General features: G+C 43.9%; 1 protein-coding gene across 3 annotated transcripts in view; it reads right to left on the reverse strand.

Annotated features, from left to right (window-relative positions):
- JARID2 (jumonji and AT-rich interaction domain containing 2) overlaps positions 1 to 13,336 on the reverse strand; it is a 253,854-nt gene that overhangs the window by 137,166 nt on the left and 103,352 nt on the right. For all 3 annotated transcript variants that reach the window (XM_019742971.2, XM_074335194.1, XM_074335195.1), the window contains one exon: positions 3,341 to 3,476. In XM_019742971.2, coding sequence (XP_019598530.2) covers positions 3,341 to 3,476 — 136 coding nt within the window. Of the gene's footprint in view, positions 1 to 3,340; positions 3,477 to 13,336 lie in introns of those variants that run through there.

Genomic DNA, 13,336 nt, shown 5'->3' on the forward strand with positions numbered 1-13,336 from the left:
AGGACCAATAACCCAGAAACATCTTTGTTTAAAAATTGATTAGGGAAAAAAATAAAACACCTTGTTTTCAACACTACTGTCGCAAAGATATGGTGCAATTTTCATCCCATATGTGTTTAAAATAAGTAATGGATTCCAAGTTACACAAGTTGAACTGTAATTGCAATTCTGCTACTGCATAAATAAATAGCTGCGTGGGAGTGAGGAAAGTTACTGCCACGTGAAACATTCACAAAGCCCCAGAAGGACGATTATTGAGCTTACAGATGAAAACACCAGGGGTCTCAGAGGTATGTCACTACCCAAAGTCCCCAAGTGACAAAGCATGAAAACGGGGGCCCAGGAGCAGAAGTGCCCCCTCCATTTGGGGGACAGGCACACGCTGTCACCCATGTCCCATCCAGTCTCATACCCCACCTCCCAGTGAGGGCTCTGTACTGGACAGTTTCAAAACTCTACCACCAGACAAATTTCTGTCACAATTAAAACTGGAGCAATGGAATTCTTTCATCTTTCGAAAAGGAACAGAGGGATTGGAGGACTAACAATAACAAAAAATAAACAAAAGAAAAATACGTAACCCGCACGGCTTTTAAAACTGCTCTCCCTCTACTAACTTATCTTCATGTGCCGCACAATGAAGAACCCTGTACTGTATGCTGTGACGTACTGTTTAAGACAAGGTCATTCTACTGGACAGGACACAAATGGTGCTGTTATAAAGCATCCTTGCTAACTTAAGTGGTCTTCACATAAGCACACACACACATTCAGACAACACTGCCTGCAATCATCCCTACTTCCAACCTCGTTCAGCCAAAAAAAGTCTTGGGATGCTTCCTGCTATTACAGCTCTCTGTGGGTCACACCTCCCTGGAGAGCACGCGTGAGATTCTGGGACCTACAGAGGAGTTATTCCCATGGTAACGATTCTGGCTTTCTGTGCTTTCCAGTAGCCCCCAAACAGGAAAGCACACTTTAACATGTTTAGCTACCCTTAAGAAACTTCTTCATAAAACACACTTAAGTTCTGAAACAAGAAGATGAGTTTCCTTAGAACTGCTATTGAAATCCAATATACAGAATAACAAAAAGGTGGCCTTGGAGTGCTGCCTGCACAAACACCAACGGGGGGGGGGATATATTCACAGCAATTTTACAACCAAAAGAGAGAAGCACTGTTGTCTCAGTCATTAAAAAAAGAGAACTCAGTCTTTATTGGGGTGAAAGGTAAACTAACAGGACAAAAACTAACTTTTCTTTATAAAGCTGGTAAAAGAATTATTTAAAGCCATCAATGATTCCACAACTTCTCTTAGAATTCTTTCCTCTGCATTGTCAAGCCCTCAACACTGCCAGTAAAAACAAGGGCTGCATTGGGCCAAACTGGCTGGCAGTGCTGGTTGCTTCTTGAATGACTTACTTTAGGTTTTGTTCTTTCACCCAAATCCCACTTTTATTCAATCCTGGACACCTGGCGATCTTCTTGTCCTACAAGCTGATTTTTCCCAGTTAGGGTTTTTTCATTGTTAAGACATTCCAAAAGCAGTAGGGCAGCACCACTCGTGAGGAGCAAAATGAGAGCATTCCTTATTGCAATAAAATCTAAACCCGTAGCAGCCACTGCTCTACTCCAATTCCAAGACGCAACGATATTCTCATTACCTTCCCCCAAAAAACTTAATCAAGCAAAACACTGCTCCTCAACTTACAACGGGGTTATGTCCAGAGAAGGTATTTTCAGTTTACGATGGGTTGTAGTCGCAAATGCATTTGATACTCTCAAATTACCAAACATCTCCACTTGCTTAGCCTTACCTACCACCTTCAACATATTCAGACTACAGTTAGCCCACAGTTTGGCAAACTCTTCTAACAGTTTATCTTATAATAAAGTGTTGCGTACCTCATGTAATGTATTATGCATATCGCTTTTGTACCAGCGTTAAGCTGGAAAATCCTAAGTCAGACCATCCTGTCAGGGGACCGGCGGTATTCAGTGTGCAGCAGTAACAAGAAAGAACCGTCACATCAAATGTTCTCTAAATCGACAGAGCGTAGGGATTCCTGTATTACAGGCAGCCAAGGACTGGACGGGGCCCCTACCTGTCAGAGCCCCGCGAGCATATGGGGGGTCCGAACTGTACACTGGGGCAACAGATACCACTTATTTTGGCCTCTACAAATGTGAAATTTTAAAAGCGCCTTTCCCATTAAATGGTGGCTCAGAATTCAAGCTCTTGTTTCAAACCCCAAGATTCTAGAAGACAATGACAAAACTTGGGTGGATGGCATGGAGGTCGTCTCAGAAAACCCAGCCACCGACCTGCGGAAACAGAGCAGCTACACGTCCTGTCTGGAAGCACTAGCTCCAACCAGAGGCTTGCAGGCAACTGGCCTCACAACTAAGCAGGCTGGAGAGAAACTGGAAGCTCTCAGCGAACCTGTCACCCTGGCAAGCTGACAAGTACCCCACGTGTGATGACTGTTACCTCATGACCAGAGCAACGATTCTCAAAAAGAACAGAATTTCTTCTTCCTGGTCTCCTTGCCCAAGCAAGTTCAAACCAGAACAAGGGCGATTCATTCACATTGACCTATAATCCTAAAAGATTTAAGAAGTACGAGAGCGACTGTGGAATGCCACCACAGCCACATCCCTTGAAATTAAATACAGACACAGACAATAACCAAATGTTTGTCCTGAAATGCTTTTCACTGGATGACTTCACCTGAATCATATTAACCCCATTAAACTCAGACAGGAGCAAGTTTCCTTGCAGGTGTCAAGAATGCTTTTGATGACCATACAGGAAGAGGTACACTTCTGGATGCACAGGAATTCTGTGCCACCGTATATCTGCTGCCAGGTAGCAACCCGCTCAACCTAATCAACAAGGAAGGAAGCAGGTACTTAGGAGGATGTTGAGCCGGAGAGCAGGGCACACAGTAGATTTAGGCTCCTTCCTATACAAACAGGGGCTAAGAACCAAAGGCTCCACACTGCAGCGGGATCATCAAAGACTTCTGCTGTCATCCTTGGGTATGAAGCCGGATACCCACAGAAAACCCTGCAAGACAGGCTCCACGTTCAACCCAGGACCTAGTAAGAAATCAGCCTGCAGCCCTGGTCCTGTCTGTAGGACACAGACTGACTAAGGCACCTTGCCAAGTATATTGTGCAGGATATAAAGAAACATAAAAATGAATCTATAAATAAAACAGGTTGTCCAGAATAACTGTTGGGAGGGGCCTAGCTTAAGAAGCGCACGTTGTAAAAAACACATCCAACTGAGAGACAAGGCCGTACCCAGAATTTCCAACAAAATATTCAACTCACCATTCACTGTTTTCAGGCTCCCAGTAATGCCTTCACCATGCTGCCTCTTCTGGGCATTCTTGAACTCCTTCAGAGACAAATAAAGGACTTTACGTACCACCCTTTCTTCTGACCATGGAATCCCATCACTGTCATCCTGGAGAAACAGAGGAAAGGAAAGAAAGGGAGAGGGGGTGTTACTTAAAAGAAAGCAAAAAATATGAAGAGTCAGAATAAACTTTTTTTTTACATTCCAAACAAGTACTGTGTGAGAAAGACACGGTTCTGGAGATCGATAGCCCACCATCTGGTGACGGGCCAGCACTAGCCCTTCAACATCTGGACAGACCTCAAGCGAAAAGCTGACCCACAGACTGTACCAGGGACTGAAAGACAAAACCACCTCACTTCCTTTATACACCCACTCCCAAACACACACACTCAAGTTTTCTACTCCTGTAAAAGTTCACAAAACGAAGTTATCACACTCACAGAGGGGTTGAGGAACCATTATGCTGGAGTTTTATAAAGTGAGTAATGCCAGAATGTGTATGTCTTACAAACGTGTGCCATACTTTTTGGGAAGTTGTTGTTGTTGTTGCTGTTGTTGGTTAGTGCTACCTTCGAGGAAACGTACAATTCAGTCAGAAGAAATGAAATTGGATCTTTAATAGCCTCTTAAGGAAATGAGTCACAAATGAAAAAGACAGAGAGAGAGACCACTGTGGAAAAGGGCATTGGATCTTGGGAGTGGGGGGGGGGGGTCTAAAAAATATAAAGAGATACAAGTTAGTAAGAGGACTTGAAAGCGTCATTTAAACACGTGGCTCCCTTATGTCTATTGTATCAAATCCAATGCAAGTTCTTGAAAGAGGAATGAACAAAATGAAGACCAGTTTGGGAAGGTCGGGGTGGCGGAACCAAAGCACAGCCGCCAGCCCAGAGTCGATTCCAGTGGTAACGAGAGATTAGAACAGACGAAGCGCCAAGAGGTGACGCAGGACAGACACACCAGCAGGGAACTGAGATAGGACAAGAGCTACATCGGGACCAGTGACAGAACACGGAGGGAACTGTCTCAGGGAGCACAAAGGTTTACAGGGTAGATCCACTCGGCTAAGGATATTCACAGGCTTTTCTGTGGGTGTCAGTGCACTGTTGGCTCATCTAAGACATCCTCACATCTGTACATCTTCTTTAAGACTTAAGCATTTCATAACACAGAGCTCAAGTTAGAGATGGAAGGACTTGAGCTTCTCCGATATTTTGGGCCTTAAGAGAGTAAGGAAAACATTAATACCCTCGGTAAAAACAGGATTTCGGATATTCACGTCCCTTTTGTTCAAACAGGAACCTGAACACGTCACAGTCAGACTGGCGCTGGCTGTTGTGAATGTCCAACAGACTGCTTGTACTCCCTGCCACTAACAGGTGACATAAAATCTCCATGGGACTTGCTAGGAAGACTAGGTTATCTGAGGTCATTTTCAGCTCTTCAATTCCTAAACTCTGTATAAACACAAACTACATCTTAGAAATCCAACCACACAGAAACTCTAAGCCCTAAATAACGTAAGCTGCACTCTTGCTAAGCTTCCAGGATTTCCTAAAATGAGAGTAATTCTCCATCTCCTATAATAAGAGGAAAGAAGCCCTGGGAAAGAAGGGCGCTGGGATTTCCACCTTCCTCTCCGCGCCCTTCACTCCTGTGTACCTGCCAAGCTGAGATTTCCTGTTACCTCTACAGGAAGAAGGCACGTCCTGTCTTCCTGGTCACTCTCCTGAGAGCCAAGACATTTACCGACCTGGGTGGTGGGCATGAAGGCTAAAAGAAGCCCGCAAGCTTCACCTTGATCTGACAGAAGGAACACACACAATTTCTTAACCGCTACTTCTTATAAGTCACTAGAGAGCTTCTAATCACTTGGTTAAAAACCAGAAAAATGAAACACTCTGACCAGACAGACCCATTTGAGCAGCCCAAATAAACGACCAGAGTGAAAGGCAGGTGACTTAACACACAAAGCACAACACTCACAAAGCACACTGTAGCTGAATTTACTCTTACAGCAATTGCCTTGAGTTAGCAGGAAAGCTCCCCTAGTCTTTTCATGGCAACTGGATGATAGTCTTAACTGCGGCAGGAGTTTATGCTTATTAGGCTAAAATCCATGGTTTCAGTTTCCAGGGTCTAGGCAATCAAGGCTGTCCAGCGTGCTCATCATTTGCATCTCCACAATAAACAGTGATGCGACTGTAAACTATTGTAAACTATTATTTCCCACATACACACAGCTTATAAATTATAAAGCCCCCAAATAGCTTTCACTGTAAAATTCCCGTCATGACTTTCTACATTCTGTTCGGGCTGGTAGCTTCATTCTGACGTCAGGCCTCCATTCGAGAGAATGACATCCCTATGAGTGTCTAATTAAAACATAAACTGTCTGAGGTGAAAACGCCTGTAAAGGAGGATGTATTTAAGGTCCACTTCCTGACACAACAACGGCTTCATTACATCTCTGAAGTACTTTAAATACAGGAGAAGCAAATCCATGACACAGATTATGGGGTTTCAAACTCTAGACATTAAAAATCAAACTTTTTTTTTTTTCTTTTAAGCACAAGTGCTCCTGTATAATCTGGAGGGCTGGTCAAGACTTGTCACCTCCCTCAACGTTGATGCAAGACATAAGCCTAGGCGGTAGTGGGCTGACTGTTCTGTTTCCAAAAGCTTGTTGGGTAGGTAGGTAGTAATTCAGAAATGAAAATTTTCTGCACAGCTGCAGAGTCACGACAAACCACCCTACACTTAAGCTTACAGCCCAGGGTGGTGGAATCCCTCCTGAGCGGAATGTCAGATGCAGAAGCAGACGTGTGCCTGCCCCCAACCGTGAAGCAACACGCTGCTTTCTGACCTGGGTGTCCTGGAAGGGCAGAAAGAGGGTACTTTCAAGTATAACACTTGAAAGCCAAGCTCTGGGAGCGCTAGGAAACAGCCCACACATGACCATCACTAGAGGTCAGCCAACGCGTACCACAAATACCTTCCTCTCCAAGGCTTTATATGACCTGTAAGTACAAGGCTTCCCTTTTATTTTCCCGTCTTCAATAGCTGTTGTCGCGCGGGAAACCCTGCTCGCTGAGCCATTTGTCTGCGGCCCGCGGGGTCTGTGGTCCCGCTCCCACATAAGAACACAGGACATGGTGAGGCCAAAAAGGAACACCCACGGAGCCATAGGTAGGGGAGTCATGCCACTCTAGTCTCACTGGCCGCCTGGCCAGACCCACGCGGTAGTAGCCACACGATCCGCAGTCCGCCATTCACTTCTCTGCCTGCCAACCAACCAACCAATCAACGCAGCCCCGCAGTTACATCAGTAGCCAATTGGCCAACCGGTCACAGCTGACGGCCAACCAATCACAGTCCACGGTCATTCACTACCCGAGCCAGCACCTCCCACGCGAGGCCGAGAGCCTGGAAACTACTCTCCGGGACCCTGTCCCCACACTGTCTTATTTAATCAGCCATTCAGACAATGTATGCATGGGGTCCAGAAATCGTTTCTCCTGTTCACCCCCGTTACCCCCAGCACGTAAAACAGGCCAATAGCGTAAGAGCTCAATAAATATTTCCGGAGATGAAAAAGAACTCAAGCTCAGGCTTCCTACCCACTCTCACCCACACTTGGCCTGCCAGTGGCTAACCTCAGGGACATCCAGGATGTTTTAAGTGAAGCACCTGAAATCACTGCAATGTTCCTGACAAACCACTGCTCCCCCCATCAAACACCCCACACAGCAACAACCGCCAAAGAGCCGGCTGCCCCTCAGTCCCTACGACGACGCCCCTCCTACACAGCAGCTGCGCCACCCCTTTCTCAACCACCGAATTCCCTGCAAAACAGCGCCCACATCTAAGGACCCTGTCACAGCCTCTCACCTTCGGCTAAACACGGACCAGTTCCTGCACAAAATACCTCGCGCCGGTCCTCTCCGAACCTCACACCTGCGCAGGCCCCTTCTCCTCCGCAGCGGCCAGCATTCGCTCCTTCTTCTCCCCACCGCCTCCTACACTCCAGCAGTCATTCTCAAATCACTAATTTCAAGTCAACCAATGTCCGCTCACACCTCAATATTCAAAAACCCTAATTCTCCCCTTTGATCTTCTTTGACCACTTCCCGCTTCCTGGCTCTCCCTTTCCTCAGGCTTGGAGTCACCCAGGATTTGACAGTGCAGCAGAGAGAGAGAGTGGCTTTCTTGGCCTTCTCCAGAATGTCTCCACAAAACCTAGCACCTTGTCTATGCTGGTTTACTGGTCAGCTTAATAAAGAAAGATACAGGAGGAGTGGCAGCCATTGATATAGGAGTCAATGCGTCAGTTCTTATGAGTCTCATTAAAGATTTCAAAACACATAAGGCCATTTGGAGTTTTGGTAAGACCTCTAGGTTAACAGTCCATCAAAAATTGGGGATGCACAATTCACACTCCCAGACAATGTACCCCCTTTCCTCATTACCGTTCCTCAATCCCTTACTTGTATTTCCCCAACCCCAAAACAAATGCTTTACAAATAGTGATATAAATAAAAATATTTGGGTCGGCTGACAGGAGGGGAAAAAATATTGCACAGATCTAGATTCACTTCACTACTGACTAAAAACCACTTTCTTTGGCAAATGGAAGACTGAGTAATGACGCCTTTAAAAGTGACATTTTTTCATCTGCAAAACATTTGCCATTCTTTGAAATAATTGAACAATTTCTTACCGAAAGTAGCAAAATTGAATGCTTACGGGCATAATCTTTGTTACTAAAAGGGAAAAAAGGAGAGCACCATAACTCAAGCTGCTCAAACTTAACAAGACGTGTAAGAAAAAGGTGCACAGGAAGTAGGCACATGAAGACACGACACTCCTTGGAGCAGACGGCACCATCTAACGTCTCCAAAACTCACAGTTCAGGTTGGAGATCAAACAGCCTTCAACGGCCTCCCTCCACATCCGTGCAATTCCAAGTGCAACGCCAAGTGCAATCCACAGAACAACCAGAACTTTAACCACCTGGCATCTTGTTAGGAATGTAGACTCCTGGACTCCACCCCAGACCTACTTAATCAGAATCTGCATTTTAAGACGATCCCCACGCACACGAAAGTTTCGGAAGCTCTGCTGTACACAGCAGTTCTCCATCCCATGCCTATTTCATGTCACTTTCTATTTCCTGTCAGAATACAGGCACAGGTAAAGAGGAGGTGAAGCCCCAATATAAATACTTCTAACAGCCATCTACTGTTGCCATTTCTCCTGTCAGAAATAAGTCTGTATTAATATACCCTGAGAAATCTTCACTTTGACATCTCTTCACTGAGCCGAAACAGTGATCAAACAACAGAGGTGAAAATAAAAAAGGCAAGGCACTAAGAACTGCTAATTCCATCTGTGGTTGGTATCAGATGGGTACTAGGACTTATTGGGACGATCACTTCGCAAGGTATATAAATGTCTAATCCCTATGTTGTACACCTGAAACATAATATTGTTATGTCAACAGTAACTGGAAAATAAATTTTAAAAAACATTTTAATAAAAAAAAGTCTTTGTTCTTAGAATCATTCTTTATGTGACATGGTTTCTCCAACTCTCACCCAGCTTGGCATGACTTCCCTTTAGAACGTGACACCCAGAATGAGACCCACATTCCAACATGTGAATAATATTCCAGAATAGGACCAACACATGCAATAAGATCATTTCTATTTCCACACATAAATCCCAAAGTTAGGATACATTTTAGCAACTGCATTACACTGTAAGATTTCATTAAGCTTGCAGTTAACTATATCTTCCATGGTGATTTTATTTCTTGGCGGGGGGAGGGGAGGATTTTTTTTTTATTATTATAATGCAACAAAATTCAAAGGAAGCCCTGATCCAACTACAATCAGAGCTCCCAACTGTAGAATTATTTTCCAGTGATGCCCTCGTCACTGCTTGGGGTGGGAAGAAAAACCAACAACACAGAACACAGGCCACTCACAGAAAGCCCCATGTGCTTGGTAATATGAACCAAGCTGCACTCCTTCACCAGGTTAATTTCACACGGCAGAAAAGGAGGTGCAGGTCGCCGTGCCCCCCTGCGTTCATGGAGAAGGTACAGGGTTAAGGGCATAAGCACGATGCCTCAAACTGTGGCTGTTTTCAAGATACATGACTTCTCACCTACCCCAGCCTCCACTGATGTTACAACTTCAAGTCAATGTTAGTTTAAATAAAGCCTGAAATTAACGCCTAATTTCAGGCTTTATTTAAACTAACATTCAGGCTTAAGTAAATTTGCTGACCATTCAGGAAGTCTCTCCATGACCTTCACTTTAAAACACTGGGTTACTGATTCTATACACTTGTAACTGCACCAAGAGTTCTACTTCACTGTCTCAAGACTGATCAGATGACTGAGATGCCACAGGCCCCGCAGAGCCTTCACAGGCTGCTGCTCTCCAACGGCAGCCCGCTCTTGAGCAAGATGGGCCTTCCAAACCTCTTCGTGAGCACTCACATGCAAGAAAACAGGGACACTCAGGTCAGTCAAGCTTGCAAAACAGGTGCTAGGCAGAGGACGATGTCCTCAGAGCCACAGGGAAGAATATGAAGTGACAATGATTAAAACGATAGCAAATGTCTGCTGGGTCCTCTCCACAGCTTTCTCCCTTTAGTTCAAAATGGGTGGGAAAGGAAGTAATCACAGACTTAGTTATTTTTCAGAGATGAGTTTCAGTGGCTTGCTCAAAGGCCATGCAGATGGAGACGTAAACAGGAGCTGGCGCCACCAGGCAAGCCCGTCAGTTGGCAGGTGCCTGATGGGGAAGCAAATTTCAAAACTCAAAAATTTGTTACTATAGAGAAAACATCAAACACGGAACTCACGTTGACTCCTAAATGAAAGCAAGATTAAAATGACTAATTTCAAGAGGTGAATGTAAATGTTATAGGAAAAACCAAACAAGAGCAACAGCTCTAGCTGGAGACTAGCAAAAGCAGGTGGGAGGGGTGTGCAGGGGAAGAGGGGGAGGGGGAGGGGCCTTCTCTTACTGGCCTCTCCAAGTACCTTGTAGAATAGAGAGAATATGAATTCTAAGGGCGTCGCTCAAAGCATCCTTAGGCAATTTGCCCATATCTTGGTTTTTTTATTATGGTTTCAAATTCAGGCCACCTTGATTTAGGAGAGGGAAAACAAGGATGAAACAGCATGGGTTACAGGGAAGCACATTTCTGATCAATTTAAAAAAAATTTTTTTTAACAATTACAACTATTTAAAAATGAAATAGGGCCCAATGGAAGATAATTTCCCATCACTTGTGAGATAACTGCATAAGAGATTCATGCATCACAGGTAAAGTGACCAAGTAATTTATCATCCCAACCAGGGCATTTTTAATAATGATAGGAGGACAACCGGTACTTAGGCCAACCGATGACACTAGGTCCCTTCCAGCAGGAATCCATTAAAAATGGTCCACAACACCACAGAGATCCATTTTTAACCACATCACCTAATAAAAATAAAGGCAATATCCAAGACATACATACATACAAGGATTAAAGAGTGATACACACCTGTGTCTTAAATTGAAATCCAGAACTTTGCACCAATGTTTTAAAAGTCAATCTGCTTGTTATAAAGAGGAATGGGGGAGAGACGGAGAGAACCCCCGAGACTGGCACAGTTACAGAAGACATTACATTCCACAGAAAATACTCCTGCTTCCACAAGGAGGGGCCATGCCAAGTCAAACGTTCTTCACAGCATGTTCTAAGATCAACAAGCAGATGGGGTCTTGGAGGTTGTGAGAGAAAAGAATGTTCAAGTCACAGTAGAAAGACCTTCTCCTAAGATGCTAATAACTTCTTTATTAAAGTTTAGACAAGTGCCAAGACAAGTGTTTGTATTACAGGAGCCACTGGATGAGTTTCCAATGCCACCACATGCATATATCCTACTTCTATCCACCTTGCGACAGTTCTGGGAGCAGAGGGATCTGTGACTTTCTACCCCATGTAAAAAGAAGATGAAGTGTGATGCCCAATTCCAACGCTCACCCTTACCCTGCGCTGAATTAACAAGAAATGCCAATTCATGGGGAGGAGAGCTGTGGTTCTGACTGACAGCTGCACAGAGCTGACCAATAACAACATTTGAAAGATTGGGTCCCTAAGGGAGGCGGGGAGAAAGAACTGACAGCCCTTTCCTCCTTCCAGGGAAAATGACTGGAAGCCTCTACATGAATGCCTTTTCTTTTCAAACCAAATTTGCCTATACCTGTTGTTAAAGCATCCTACGTAATACAGTTTGTTACTGTCTGAAACACCAGTCTCTTCCATCAACAGTTTGAGGAGAGAACAATGAAAGCATCAAAAAATTTGCTGGGGATACTGATTCTTGGCATGGATTCAATAAAAACAGTGATTGACCGAGCTGAAAATAGAGAGGATACTGAAGAAAAATTGAGAGGGGTACACTTAGGCTAAAACTGTTTCTGTCCTTCTAACAAAATACTATTTTCTCCATTAGAAATCTCTCGCGTCAACTCAATGCTAATCCATTTTTTTTTAAATTCCATAAAATAGTTCAACTGTCAATACTTAAACATCAAAGAGAAACCGGGGGAATATTCACACCTAGAAATAAGGTAAGTGGCCAGGAAGCCAATGACTTACGCACTTGCGAATGATATTCCTTTGCATTGACTCTAAATTAAAAGCATTTCAAGCAGCCAATTTCCTCAGACAGACCTGCTTCCCAGGATAAAGTAAACGGTCTGAAAATGCTTATGCGAGGAGAGTTCTACTTCTTCCAAACTCCCACTAAATAATGTGTACTTATCTTTGATTATGGCCTATTTAAAAAAAAAAAAAAGCTACAGCTGAAATTGGATTAAGAACTTCTGCTGAAAACGATTTATTGCATAACACAACTCTGACAGCCTGAATCTCTGGCCACCAACTGAGCCTTTATAAAAATCCACTGGGCAGCTGCCAAGTCAGCTCTTTTCCGTCTGAGCATGTCAGACATGGCCGTTGTCAAGGCAGCAGCAGCCTGGGCCACGACATCCGTGGGTTCATGGTTAATCGGTGCAGTCGGGGAACAGCCGCGAGGGCCGTGCAAAACAGCATCCAACCTTCCTGCAGCTCTTCATGTTGTTTCAACATAATCAAAAAGGGCCCAAGACTACAGCAGGATTATCTCCAAAAATTCAGCAGAAATCTGGATTGATGCTCCGGCTTCAGTGGAGCGAATAGGGGGTAGAAAATAAAATCAAGTTACAAATAAATAGTTGACCAGAATGAGGGACGATCCAGTATCAGCAATGCCAACATATGACCATCCAACTTCACTGGAGAATAAACTATTAGCAAGTAGGTTGCCAAAGGAATTCTAACTAATCTGGATCTTTTAATCATTAAAGTCTTTTTATGTTAATTAGAATACCCCCAAAAAAAACCAAATGGCGTATTCTAAAATGTACTAACAGAGCAGCCACTAGTTGCATGTGGCTATTTACAATTAAAGTTGAAAAATTAAGTTCCTTAAGACACATTTCAAGTACTCAATAGCACATGTCTCCCAAAATGAACAACCCAGAATGTTTCCATGATTCCAAAAGTTCTATCAGACAGCACTGTTCTACAGAATATTTGTCTTTCACTGGAAAGAGTTTCAATTGACTGTGTGTTAATGCATTTCATTATGTCCCTGAGATTTTTCAAAATATGTGCTACCTTTATGTTCTGCTCAGCTTATTAGCAGGAAAGTTCTGAATACTTGAATACCTTGCACAAGGAAATCAGAGTTGAACGCAGGTAAGATTTGAATTATAGATATCCATCCATACAACTCTCAGGAAAGCGATTCCAGTCCTGTTACAGCTAGCCTTTCAGTTTTGCAGGCAATGTACATGAAATTCTGAGGATGAAGTATAAGATTCTTCAGTCTACAAGTAAGCCCTCACAACAC

Source organism: Rhinolophus sinicus, linkage group LG06 (assembly GCF_036562045.2).
Source record: "Rhinolophus sinicus isolate RSC01 linkage group LG06, ASM3656204v1, whole genome shotgun sequence".
NCBI lineage: Eukaryota > Metazoa > Chordata > Mammalia > Chiroptera > Rhinolophidae > Rhinolophus > Rhinolophus sinicus.